Source organism: Apaloderma vittatum, unplaced genomic scaffold (genome assembly GCF_000703405.1).
Source record: "Apaloderma vittatum isolate BGI_N311 unplaced genomic scaffold, ASM70340v1 scaffold24922, whole genome shotgun sequence".
Taxonomy (NCBI): domain Eukaryota; kingdom Metazoa; phylum Chordata; class Aves; order Trogoniformes; family Trogonidae; genus Apaloderma; species Apaloderma vittatum.
Genome location: NW_009704533.1, coordinates 1 through 13,028, shown reverse-complemented (window position 1 = coordinate 13,028; position 13,028 = coordinate 1). Strand labels below are relative to the sequence as shown.

At 46.4% G+C, this 13,028-nt stretch overlaps 1 protein-coding gene across 1 annotated transcript in view; it reads right to left on the bottom strand.

Annotated features, from left to right (window-relative positions):
- LOC104270665 (pumilio homolog 1-like) overlaps positions 1-10,410 on the bottom strand; it is a gene marked incomplete at its 5' end in the record, with an annotated part of 28,684 nt that extends 18,274 nt beyond the window's left edge. Inside the window, 5 exon segments of the mRNA XM_009865088.1 lie at positions 90-122; positions 125-218; positions 3,456-3,607; positions 8,890-8,991; positions 10,317-10,410. Of these exon segments, the coding sequence (XP_009863390.1) occupies positions 90-122; positions 125-218; positions 3,456-3,607; positions 8,890-8,991; positions 10,317-10,410 (475 nt within the window).
- Between the last annotated feature and the right edge of the window lie 2,618 nt (positions 10,411-13,028).

The window sequence follows — 13,028 nt, the reverse complement described above, 5'->3', positions numbered from 1 at the left end:
CAAACGTGACGCCACGCAGAGAAACAAGCTCTCATTTTCTCAGCTCTCTGTGGGCACTAGAGAAGCCGCCGCTCCCTCGGAGCCCCTACCTGGCATCCCTGCCGCCAGCCCTTGTCCAAAGAGTTGACGGCGGCGCCAGCCACCAGCGGGTCGGTCTGCTGTCCCTGCTGGTTCTGGTTCGGGGTCAACGGACGCTGACTGGCTCCGCCGCGGAGAACCTGGAGGAGACAGAAGAACATCGATCCGTTTATTTGGGACAAGCTGCAATGGGGAGCACGGGCAGCAAGCTGGTTCTCGCATGACCCGTGGGCGTCAACCCCTCCCGCTCCACTCGGGACGGAGCTGCCTTCCCCACCACCAGCCCGGACTCTCCCGCCACGGCTGAGTGCAGAAGAGCCAATTTAAATAACACGTCCCCTCTCAGCTTCATCATCTGACCCCTTTTATTTCTTCATTTACTTTCCACACTCAGCTTTTGTCAGAAGGGTTTGCAAGCCACCTGCCCCATCCCAGATCATGTCTGGTCTCTGCCACAAAAGCACCCGAGCAGAAACCTTCAAAAGCCTGATTTAGGAGCTGGGGGCTGATGACATGAAGTGAAGTCGGTTCTTCCAAGCTTCCAGCCCCCACAGCCCCAGTGACATTACACTTACTCATCGGAAATAACAACCGAAGCTCACACAGCGTCTTTTACATGTAGCTCTTGTGGTCTGAGCACATGTTGCTCTCCAAAAGGGAAGATGGCAAAGTGACCTTTCCTGTCATTCCCTGTGACGGGCTTTGTTTGCAAAAGCTCTTTCCTCAAAGCGGTGATGCAGGTGTCTGCACCCCCTGGCGAGGGCAGCTCACTCAAAAAAGCCATCCTGTGGCACTCGGCACGCCTTGCTGCCAGAGGGAACGACGATGTGTGTCACTCGATAAAGTTATTAAAAGAAGAAAAAAATATATATATGAATGCGCAATGAGACACTGGGAGAGGATCCTGAAGGTAACCAGGGCAGATGGGCAGCCGTGAGTTTCGAAGCCTCAACGAGAGCTCTTCAGCCTGGAGTGTCCCGAGTGGCAGCGGCTGGGGAAGCGCGCCCTGCGCAAAGGAGCCGCGCTGAGCACGGAGACGGGCGGCAGGCTGCCGGAAGGGAGATGTTGGCATTTTTTATAAACGTGCCATTAAGATGTCTTGAGCGTCACAAATGGACCGTCCGTAATCGTCGCGCTGGGTTTCCAAAGCCTCAGTTAGAAAAATTTCATCTGGAAGATGGGCACTACATCCTCTTAAGGACGAAAAGTCTGTGTTAAAAACAACACCCACGATACAAACTTGTACCTGGCTCCCCAGCTATAAAAGCAATGAATAATGTTCTAAAGGCTACTGATGACTAATTTTTTTTTTTATTTATTTTATTTTAAGAGCCGAAGCCTTTGCAGAAGCTCTCTCAGCACACGCCTTCCTTACGGGACCAGGCCCCCAGGTGACCGCCAAAGCAGAAAGGGCTTTAACACACTCTTAATGCGGTTTTACCTGCGCACGCGGGTACGTGCGGGAGGTCTCTTCGACACGCTCCTGTCTGTGACCTGTCAGGTGGGGAGGTTTGATGATTAACTTTGTCAGGAGCAAAGCGTCCTCCGCCTGATCGCCGGTCCGGAATTGTTGGTGTGAAAAAAATCACTGCTTTTATGGTCGGAAAAGGCTTGATAATACCACCGAAAAAGAGGTTTCACTTCAGTTTTCGAAGCAGAAGCTATAAACTCAGCTAACCCTAGCCCTAGCTGCCAGTTGGTATCTTCTAGAATCACTGTTTCGAACACATGAAGAAAGGAAGGATTTATGTTACTGGGAGAAAGGAGCTGCCTCACTGCTCTATAGGATAATGAACCCATTTTCTTTCCAAGCACAGAGGGACAGAGGCTGATAAAAACGTATAAAGCCAACACGAGGCAAGGACTAGTGCTTCACCAAACACCAGACAAAGCAGTTGGGGCCGTGCTGGAGAGCTGAGCAGGTGAGAGAAAGCCGAGTCCAGTTCTTGTGCCCACCCTACAGGCCCTGCTGAGGTCTGAAAGGAGGAAAGCAGAACATATCCAACTGCGTGTCCAAGGGGATCAAGAATCTACCCAAGGACACCTCTCATCCTTCTAGGGCTTAACTTAATCATTTGGGTTTAGTAACCACCAGTTTAGTCTGAAAGCTTGGGTGTTTATTTACTTTTTTAAGTGCTAACAGTTTGCACTCCCCATATAACTTTGTACAACGCTGAGGATGACTTTTCATTATAGTGAAGGAAGAAAATTATTGTTCCCTATTAATTCTCGTGCCAGTCTCTCCGTTTCCACCCTCTGCTCCAGCAGTTTCTAGATTCATGTTTGTGTCATCTGCATCAGAGGTGGAGCTATGATTAAATATCAGACCTTTAAAAGGCTTATTTTACCTAAGTGAAGTTAGGAAAATTAACCTACTTAAATTTCAGGTGCGGGGGGGAAAAAAAATAATCCAAACAAGGAATTACACGGTGATTCATCACAAAGATGTGTAACAATTCTCAACAACAGAAAAAGCTCAGGCTCTATCACCCAAAATGCTGTCACTGCCAAGGGGTTAAGACAGAGGAGGTGGATGGTGCGAGGCCCATCAAGAACACATCATTTACAAAGTGTGTAAGGAACGTCGTCCCCTTACCAGCCCCAGTGTGATCTATTAATTTTTATTTTTTTAAAAAAAAGCAAATACCATTTAAGCAGCTGAAACCTGTTTGCATGTTCATCTCTAACACACCTGAAGGGCTAAGAGCAGATCACGTGAAAACCCGTCAGTAACATTGTCCTTTTAGGTGTTCCAGTCTCTAAATTTTTCTGCAGACTGAAGCAGAACAGCTGCACAATTGGTCTTATAAAAGCAGCAAATCCCATGTTTTCCTTTCCCACTTATCTTCTGTCTCCAAGCCCTCACACCGATACCAAATCAATTCATTCCGCCGTTTCTTTGACCCTTCTATGGCTGGTATTCATTAACAAAGTGCATCCCCTACTGAAAATAAGAAACCACTCACTGACATGTAGTATTTGACACACGTTATCACCTCCATGGCCTTCGAGCTGCAGCGATGGGCAAAACAAACAGATTTTCATGACTATTTCCACTTGCACACCACCAACACACGTTTTGCTACCGTGTCTCTCAGCAGCGTCCACAAGCCGATGAGATTAGTTTTCCAAAGCATTAACACTCAATAATTTACCACCCCAAACGTCCTCTGCGTGTGTGATGCAGGAATGACACGACAGAATATAAAGATGGGGTTTTTGCCTTTTGTCATGAGAAGTCAAAGGCTCTTCTCCTCAATTACAACCGAGTGTCAGGAGTGGTCATTAAAAAATTGAAAAATAAAAAAAAATTGAGATTCTTGGAAGGTGCTGTGCTCCTGTAAAGGACTCGCCGTGCAAAGCATCCTACCCCATACCTGCTGTTGGCCCTGCTGGGTTTGCTGAGTCGTCTGTTGATTTGCCGAATTGGTGGCGGCGGCGGCTGCGGCAGCTTGCTGCTGGAAGAGACTGGCTGGGTAAACTCCCCAGGGCGTAACTCCATAGTACTGGTGAGGAACAACCGCTGGACCTACGAGGGGAAAGGAACGGGTGAGCTTCTGCGGCGCGACAAGCGTTACGCGGCAAACCGGCACCGAAAACACCCGCTCATCGTGTTTGGTTTAACAAATCCTATTTCAAGGCGATCTGCTCTAAAGTCTTTGCAAACACAGAGGGTTTCTGGCATTTGTATTATCCATTTTTTAAAACCTTAGAAGACAGACCTGAAATTTCATCTTGACTTGCTTTTACCTTATCGGACGAGGTCAAATTCCGCTCCCAGTGATCCCACTGAAATGCCACATTTTTATTGTCATGCCCTAATTTTTACAGTGAAGGAACAAAACTTTCTCATCCAAAGAGAAGGAACCTTGTCGAAGCAGAGAGATGTGCAAGCCTCTCGTAAGCTCAGTCGGCGTTCTCAGCTCAGTAACATCTATCGCTGGGCTTGAGAAGGCCTCTTCACGGCTGGAGAGCATCAATCCTCACGTGTTTAAAATGTGATTTGTCCAGCCCCTCAGTCCTACTTTGCATTTGCCACCATAAAAAAGAGGCTGTATGATCCCAAATCTTTTTGCACTCCCTTCTCCTCAAACAACAAACTTAAGAGGCTTTAAAAAATTAAATAAATAATGTTGGAAAGCGCCAGAAAAAGCCCAGCTCCTGAAGGTTCGCTGGGTTTTATCAAGTCTCAGGACACGGCAGCTTTAGATAATTGTAGCCGGCACAACGCCGAGGAAGCAGTGAGTGCTCTGCGCTGCATCGCGTCCCTCTCACCAAACACCACGGACGTGAATCCTATCTTTTTGTTTTTCTTTTTTAACATGCTCTATAGTTTTTGGAAAAATCAACAGAAAAGGAGAGGGATTCCCTTTGCCTTTCAAACACATCACGTATCATTCCTGCCCAGGGCAGGGGGTTGGAACTAGATGATCTTTAAGGTCCCTTCCAACCCTGACAATTCTATGATTCAATGATCTCACAGGTTCCTTCTCCAGCCCAGTAACTTCTGGCACATGAGGTTTTTTTAGGGTGGGCTGCCACAGGCTTATTTGACACTGTAGAATAAACAAGACTTCAGGGAATCTGAACCACATGCTTGCTCTTACAGGGAGTACAAATCGCTTCTGTTTTAAGAGAGACAGTTGGTATCTGAGTTCTAATCTCATCGATTCAGCGCTGCTGTCACAGTAAATCCCTGCCAGGATAACAAGCGGAACACACGTGAAAACTCTGTGCGTTCGCCCCTTGAGATTTAAAAACTGTTCCCCCCAAAATGAGGGATGGCAGTAAAAAGGGAGATGCGAAAAGACTCTGCTGAGCGTAAGCCTGGGTGTGATGAAGGAGGGCCAGAAAATCCAGGAAGAGCTTTTTTTTTTTCCTTTTGGTTCTATTCTTTTTCGACAGCAATATGTGTTTGTCACTGCATAACGTAAAACAGTCCAGTCTGGTTCTCAGCCGGGCTGGGATCCTGCCCTCGGCGGTGCTGGCTGCTGAGATTCCACAACACTTGACGAAGTTCCTGTATCTCCAATGTGTAAACACTTACTCTCCTTTATTATTTTGGTTTCAAGCATCGCACTTTCCTCGAATTTAGGATTTTGTGGTGTCGCTAACAGACGTGCCCAGCTCTGTGCCCAGCAGGGAGTTAACATCAGTGAAGACACAACACCTGCCCAACGGGCGGGTTTGTACCTCACACCAAAGCTCTGCCACGACCTCCAGCCCTGCTGGACGTGCTGTGTGCTGGCAGCTGGAGAGGGTGACTTCTCTGTCTTACTCAGATCTGTCTTGGAGCAGCAACTGCTTGTTTCTTACCTTCCAAGCAGCAGATTCAGGCGCGGCAGCAGCTAAAAACTAAAAAACCTGCGGAAAATGACTGAGTCCCACAGCGGTACTGCCTGCCCTGGGCAGTCACAGACACGCAGCTAACCCGTGGATTGTAACACGTTTGTATCCAGCCCGTGCAGATCAGAGACACCAACTGCTCAGCCGCTCCTGCACGCAACAAGAAAACAGCCGATGCAAGCAGTCAGCCCCTCCCTGGGCTCCTGGAAAGCTGCTGCGAGACCCTTTATCCTTTATGGGTATCTCTCTGGGTTATGTTAATCTCAGTTCTAACTATCAAACAAGCATGGCCTAGATGGTGGGTGTTTCCTTTTTTCCCTCTAGTTAGAGGGTGCTCCTCAGACCTGCAAAAGCCTTTCGTGTATAACAGAGGAGACCCGGTGCCTTTGAAGTTCTGCAGGCGGCTGGGCTGGCAAGAGCCGCGAGTCTGGCTCAGCTCACGTGAGCGCGTGGTGAGGCTCATTATTGAACAGCGTTCTCAGTGAGGGCAAGTGTGTCATCATTGCCAGACTTAGAAAAACCCGCGGTGTTTCTTTACTTCAGGAAATATTGCACCTGCTTTTACACTTATTAAGGATACACACACAGGAGAAAATAAAAGCTGTTCCCCTGCCTTTGAAATCCAATATTCCCACTACGACGTCTCACACGTTGGCCACAGACACCCACAAACATTCCTTTCAAGAAACATTAGCAAAAACCACCTGTAAGTGTGTTCATAACAAAATTTTGGCTTTTAATCTCAACCTTCACACTCAAACCTCTGGAAGCAGAAGCCATCCCTGCTCTCCCAGCCCCGCTCTCACCGGGGACAAGGTGGGTTCCAGAGCCGCAGGAACCTCCCGTCTGAAAACGCAAGGCTGCAAACAGCGACAGGGACACTTTCCTACCTGTAGCACACCGCTGCAAAGGGAACCAACGTTTCCCAGCTTGTTCTGCAAAATGCAAGGTTTCTGGCCTTTTTTTTGTTTTTTCTTCCCCTGCAGTGACATCTCTCCACTGAGAGAAGACAATTTCCCAGCACTTCTTAAAGACAGCGGTATCTTCCCCACCGTTTAAACTCAGAAATTACTTTTTTCTTGAGTCTAGGGAGCCCTTCCCTCCGCATTCAAATTTGTTCTTTAAATTGCTGTTATTGTTGGAGAGAAAAGAGAATTATCACAGGGCTGACAGTCTTACAATCATGAAAAAGCTGCCACAAGAGCAGAATCTTAATTGACAGAATTATCTGTGCCATAAACCACACAAGTTTTCCCTCCACTCTAAGAGTAACTGCAAGCAATAAACTACCAACAACTCTAAACTCATTTCTTCCACCTCAAACTTCTCCAAGTCCTCCCAGTTTCACACTCCCATACGCCCTGGGGAGGCTTTTTGACTTGATACGTAACTCTGAACACCTGAGGCTGCCCACACACCTTCCCCATTTGTCATTTTGCCATTTCTAGCTTTTAGGGTCCAAAGCCCAACGAGATGGATGAAGTCACTCGTGTTTCTCAGTGGTGTCACCATGTAAGTACATGGCAGTGCATTACACATTCTTCTGCTTGGCTCTCCAGAGTCATAAAGTTAAAAAAAAATCATTCAAGAAGAGATCCTGATGTCAGATTTTGGGATGCTTTAGGTATCCTGGGGTATGTTAGTTCCCTGTTCAAATTTTAAGGCCCCAATGGGAATATTTAGGCAGCTGCAGCTTCAATACTGCTGAGAAAACGAAAAAAAAAAAAAAATTGCTGCAAATCTGCTTGCTGCTTCCTAGAAATCTGGCTGCAGTCACACATGTGGTCTTTCAACGAAACAAGATGCCAACCTCCTGCTCCACTGAACTTCAGTTTGTCATTGAAGCACGAGCACCAGCTTTAGAAGCACTGAAGTGATGCAGAAAGGCCAAGCGGAATCCTCTTCCTACAGCATTCCTTTACAAAGCACCTCTTAGGCGGTGTAACCGGAATTACTTGCGTTGCAGCACCTCTTCCCCGCTGAGTCCTGACTGAAGCTTCCTACTTAGACTCGCCACCAAGGGTTCAGGCCATTCATTCACTGCCACTCATTCATCACCACGTGAGTTTATCGACTCCTGGACCATGAGAGATATCCTTGTACTCTAGCTCTTGGCCTGCTTCCACTTCATCGCGGCGTCATTTGTTTGCCAACAACATGTCGATGCCTAAACTTAATCTCACGCCGTTATTACGCAAGCGGCACACAAAACTCCCGACAGCCAAAGAAAGTCCAAAGCCCGTCTTCAAACCATCACCTCGACTCTTTACATACTTTGACACGATCCATTAAAAATGACATCCGACTGGGGAACGCTTGCAAAATCCCGCTTCAGAGCTTGACCTGAGCCCTGCCCCAAAGCCGCTGAGCTAAGCCGTGCTTAGGTAAGAGCTGCTGAAAACCAGCGCTGGTTGGCAGAGCAGGATATTCACGGACAACCCTCCTTTTGCCGTTTTGATTTCACAGAATTATCGAGGCTGGAAAAGACCTCCGAGATCATCCAGTCCAGCCTGTGGTACAGGCTATCCCACAGCGAGTACACCAGTTGTAAGCGGAGTGTGGCGACAGCGCGCAGGCTCCGTTACAACTTCGCCACCAGGCCAAGCCAAACAGGTTTTATTTAAAACGTGGGTGGCTTCCTCTCCCGTAAAGGTCGGTTATAAAAACATTTTTCTGAAAGTACATTCTTCCTTTGTCCTCAGCGCTTAAGCAAGAACTTTACGGCACACGCAGCAAAAGTTCAACGTACAGCGTGTTCTTCCCGCTGCCTGATAAGCTGTTTTACCGAGCTGTCACCTCCAGATACAACAATTTTGGCTATGACAGTTGGCAAGAATTTGGAAACTGATGCGGGAACGTTTTGGGAGAAAGATCTTGCCCAAAGACAAAGCCACCATCTCTGCCTGCCATCTGGAAAACTGCATATTCACAGTAGAAGCCTCACAGCAGATTTGGGATGTTTTTACCTAGAGAACCTAAAAAGCAATAAATTCTTAACAGACTCTTGCAAAAATGAAAGATACCGTTTGCAGGACGTGCTACAGTAAATCAAGCTAAACAGCCACAAGATACAACTTCCCTGGCATGAAAACACATCCTCCATCTTTCTAGCATTTAATAAGATTATTTTCAAAGGTATCTCTCACTTCTGTCAGTTACCAAAAACACCCCAAACATGTAGCAACATTTCTGTCTGCACGTGTTTCATCTCAGATCTGCTCTGTTTATCCTCAACCGAAAGAGATCCCACAGCAAGTGTTATACAAGAATTATCACATTTAATCTACTGAAAAAAAAAAAAATAGGGTTTCCAAGCCAAATTCTGTTTCAACTCGCTGATACACAACTATCTCTCCACAGAAATTGCGACATGCAAATATTTAATTTCCACAATCGCAGATTCAAGAGCAGTTTTGGTACAGAGAAAAGGTCACGAGGAACACACGACAACTGGAAGCATCTCACCTAATGTGGCAGCTGCTGCGAGTCCGGCCGCATACGGATCCGTTCCCGGCGGAGCGGCGCTGATGATGTACGGGTTAGGGACAAAGGCAGCAGGAGCTAAACCTGCTGAAAACATACCTGTCAGTGAAAATAAACTTCACTAGAACTCCAGCCCTACCAAAACACCTGCCTGGCCAACACAAAAGCTGAGGTTGCTTCCGTATTTTCGAGCTTTTTACACAGGTTGTTTTCTACAGGGGGTGAGCAACCACCGCATTTCCCAGGAGTCTTAACAGAACAATCTCCAGAGGATACAATTTACACAAAGAAATCCAATTCCAAGGACACGCTGCCCCAGAAGGAAAAGCTGAAGTGGTAATTAAACCAGTCCACCCACCACCGAACCCATCCCTGCTGGGCTGTATGTGCAGCACAGACACACCCCTGCTGGGTCTGTTAACACCAGCCAGGTAACACCTTTATTTAACTGCCTGCCACTATTCTGGATTTTCTACCACAAGTTGATCAAGAACCAACCTCCCCTACTTCGGGAGTTCCATGTCCACTACGAAATCCCAGCCCTTTGATTAATTAATTTGGAAGGAGCTTGGGAGCGTACGGGCACTATCCCTGCCCCGGAGGAATTACCTTCCCCTGCAAGGAACCAGTTTAATCATTAAGAGAAATTACTGGTGGGCGGGAGAGGGGTGTGGAGGAGAGGTGAAGGTGAAGGGGAATAAGTCAAAAAGCTAAATAATTTGAATTCAAGTCTAGCCCTGAACCCAAATAAGCACACAAGTGCACGGTACAGAGCTGGGAGAGCCCCAACGCATTTGTACTGGGCTTTCGGGTATGAAGAATTATCAGTGACACTGAACATTGTGCTAAAAACATTTAACCCCGAGATAGTTTAATCATCCCTGAGTAGCCCTTCTACAGCTCCCCTAGTTTTCTACATGGAAAATTAAGTGCTTTCTTCCCAGTTAAGCTACACTGGTTTAATAATAAGAATCATGTCTTTGCATAAATCACACCTTTAACTTCAAGTCTGACCGCAGGCGGCTGAGCCACAGGGAGCACACTCAGGTCTGTACCGAATTGTGCATTTTTCCCTCATTTCACCGTGCTGCCTTCCCCAATTTGCGCCTCACTCGGAGCAAACAGGTACTTCAAAACGCTCTCATTACTGAACAGTGCTCTCAGCAAGGGGAAGAGTGTCATTCCTGCCAGACACGAATGCCCTGGAGCTTTCAAAGTGTGCAAGAGATACCTCCAGAATTTTTCAAGTCAATCATCAAACAGAACACTTCTGTTTGTGGGCTGACTACCAGTTGCAATAACATATTTAAGATTCTCCAGAACTTACCAAGCTTTTTCGCCTCGGTATTTTCATTCTGAAAATTAACAGAATGTCCAGTAAAATGTCACGTATTAAATGCCAGACTTACCTATGTGAGGCTGATGGGCAGCTGCCAACGCGTACTGCTGCTGCTGCGCGGCCGTGAGCTGCTGAACAGCGAGCGCGTTCGGTCTTTGGAACAGCTAAAGGGACACAAGCACAAACACGGTCCTTTACTCACGCACAAAAAACATTCTCTTGCTTTCTTTTAAAGCAATTCCTTTACACTAGATTTATCTTCACAACTACAAACACTCCTCTTTAAAGGCAAATATTTCAAACAGAATTGAAAAAGCCCAAACCCCTTTGAAATCAATTGCCTGTGATAATCCACATGAAATAAAAAAAAAAAACAAACCCAACCCAAACATATATTTCTGAAGTGCAGCTAAACTACAGCCAGGCTTTTCTCTGTACAATGCCCCAAAGCCATTTTTTCCCCCAACTCAAACACACAGCCCTCCCCGCAGCCTGACGACCACCAGTAGTGGCCACGAGCGCTCCCAGATGCCGACCAACGCCGAGCACGGGGACATCCCAGTTACGCCAGTGCACAACCCCTGCGACTCTCCCAGCTGGTGTGAAGCCGCGGGCGGCTGCAGAGCGAGGTCTGTGAGAGGGGATGCTCTTAGAATCACTGAATGTCTTGGGCTGGAAGGGACCTTAGAGACCATCTAACCCAACCCCCTGCCATGGGCAGGGATGCCCTTAACCAGCCCAAGTTGCTCAAGGCTCATCCAACCTTGAACATCTCCAAGGAGGGGGCAGCCACAGCCTCTCTGGACAATCTATTCCAAAGTCTTGCCACCCTCGCACTGAAGAATTTCTTCCAAAGATCCAAACTAAATCTATTCTCCTTCCATTTAAATCCATTTCCCCACGTCCTATCACTGGACATTCCTGTAAAAAGTCCCTCCCCAGCCTTCCTGTAGGTTCCAGGCAAGAAGTACAAATTCTTGACCAAATTCTTGACAGAAACCAGCCCCAGGGGCTTTTTGCTTAAGCCATGCAGAGCATGTACAGGTCTGCCAGCTCAGAGCTCACTACAGCATCAGAGAGCAACAGTCACTCTCAGTAAGAAGAAAAAAGAAGAAAAGAGAAGAAAAAAGTAAGAAAAAAAAAAAAAAGACTATTATATTGGTCTTTAAAGTATTTTTGCTCAGAGCTTTTGGTTATTTTTTTCGTTCATTCAGGTCCTCACTAACTTACTAAATAACTAACTTACATTCAGGTACTCACTAACTTACTTCCTCAGCTTCCTCTGCCTAAGGAAACACTCAGTCCATTAGCAGACCATGGCTCAGTTGTAATCAAACATTTAAGGACACACAAGCTGCAAAAGCTGCCCTGAAACTATCCAGAAGCCACGTTCATCCCCCTCTATTTCCAGAAGTGATCATTTCTGAGGTGCGAACGACTTCACAAACCGCTGTGATAAATGTTTTCTCTCTCCACTCACTCGGGGAAAGCAAACAAAAAATGCCATACAATTTTCACACCTATTATCTCTGCCCTCCTTTCAGGCAAGACAAGTGAGCTGCTTGGGCAGCAACAGGGATTTTGCCCAAATTTTTGGCAGAAACAACCATCAAGAAGCACTGAGTAATTCTGAAAATTCGTGGAGGGGTTACAGGCAAAAATCAAGAGTTGGTTCTCCTGGGAGCAGGATGAGCAACTGCACTGCTGAGGCAGAAAATCTGAATAAAGATGGGTGATAGCCTACCTCTGCTTTCACCTCTTTTTGCAAGTTCAGAAGGAGGAAAAAATAAACCATATGAGGGATCAGCATCAGATTTAACAGGCGGAAACTCCATCTATCCGAGGAGTATCGTAACGCTGCTTACGGAGACATGAATCAAAACCAGTTGCTTTATTACCTCCCTGGGCGTAACACCAAGAGGGCCGTAAAACACTCCTGGAAGTCTTTATGACCACTTTTTTCTTTTCTTTTCTTTAAACACGTCACTAAACAATACTTCAAGTTTACACCAAGTTGAGCGCTTCTAAGGGGTATCACCTTCGTTAACACACCATCTGTCACTAGTAGCTGGATGAAATGCTCTGCTGCCATCTTTTAGTTTAAAAAACCCAAGGATATCGTGGACAATGTGACCGACAGAAAATGGAATGAGGGCTGTTGGCTCTGTACGAGTCTCCAGAGACATCCTGATCACTGATCAACATCAGCATGTATGGAAAAACCCCAACAGATTCCCTAAACTGCTTCACTGCTGGGTGTAGATCCATCTGGATCAGCCACCTTCGGTTTTGTGGTCCATTAAGTTCAGCAATCCAATATTCTTCATCTGCCAACACTTCACCAAAACCTTTAATTTTCATATTCTTCTGCTTCCCTGCAATCTTTTTCTCCAGTCTGTTAAGGTGTATTCCACCAAGGTGAACAGCAGAGGAAATGGCCAGGTTACCCATCTTAAGGGCAAAAAAGCATTTACTGATGCAAAGAAAGTCTCAATATTGTGTTTAGATGTCCTTTATTATTCCTTGTTATTAAGTTATTGTGGTGCATTGCTTATTCAGCTTTTTCTGGATTTTTGTTGTATTGTCTGCCTTATCGTGCTTTTGAATTAGAATCAATTGTCGTGAGTCCGATCTATGTGTTGTGATAAATTAATAAATGTTTGTGTTTGGGCCTTGAGAATCGTCTCACCTGATGCAAAGAAAACGGCACCCAGCGAGCTGTGAAAGAAAACCAGTCAGAGGAGAGCAGCAGGCCTGAGGGGATCTGTCTTGGGTTACAATA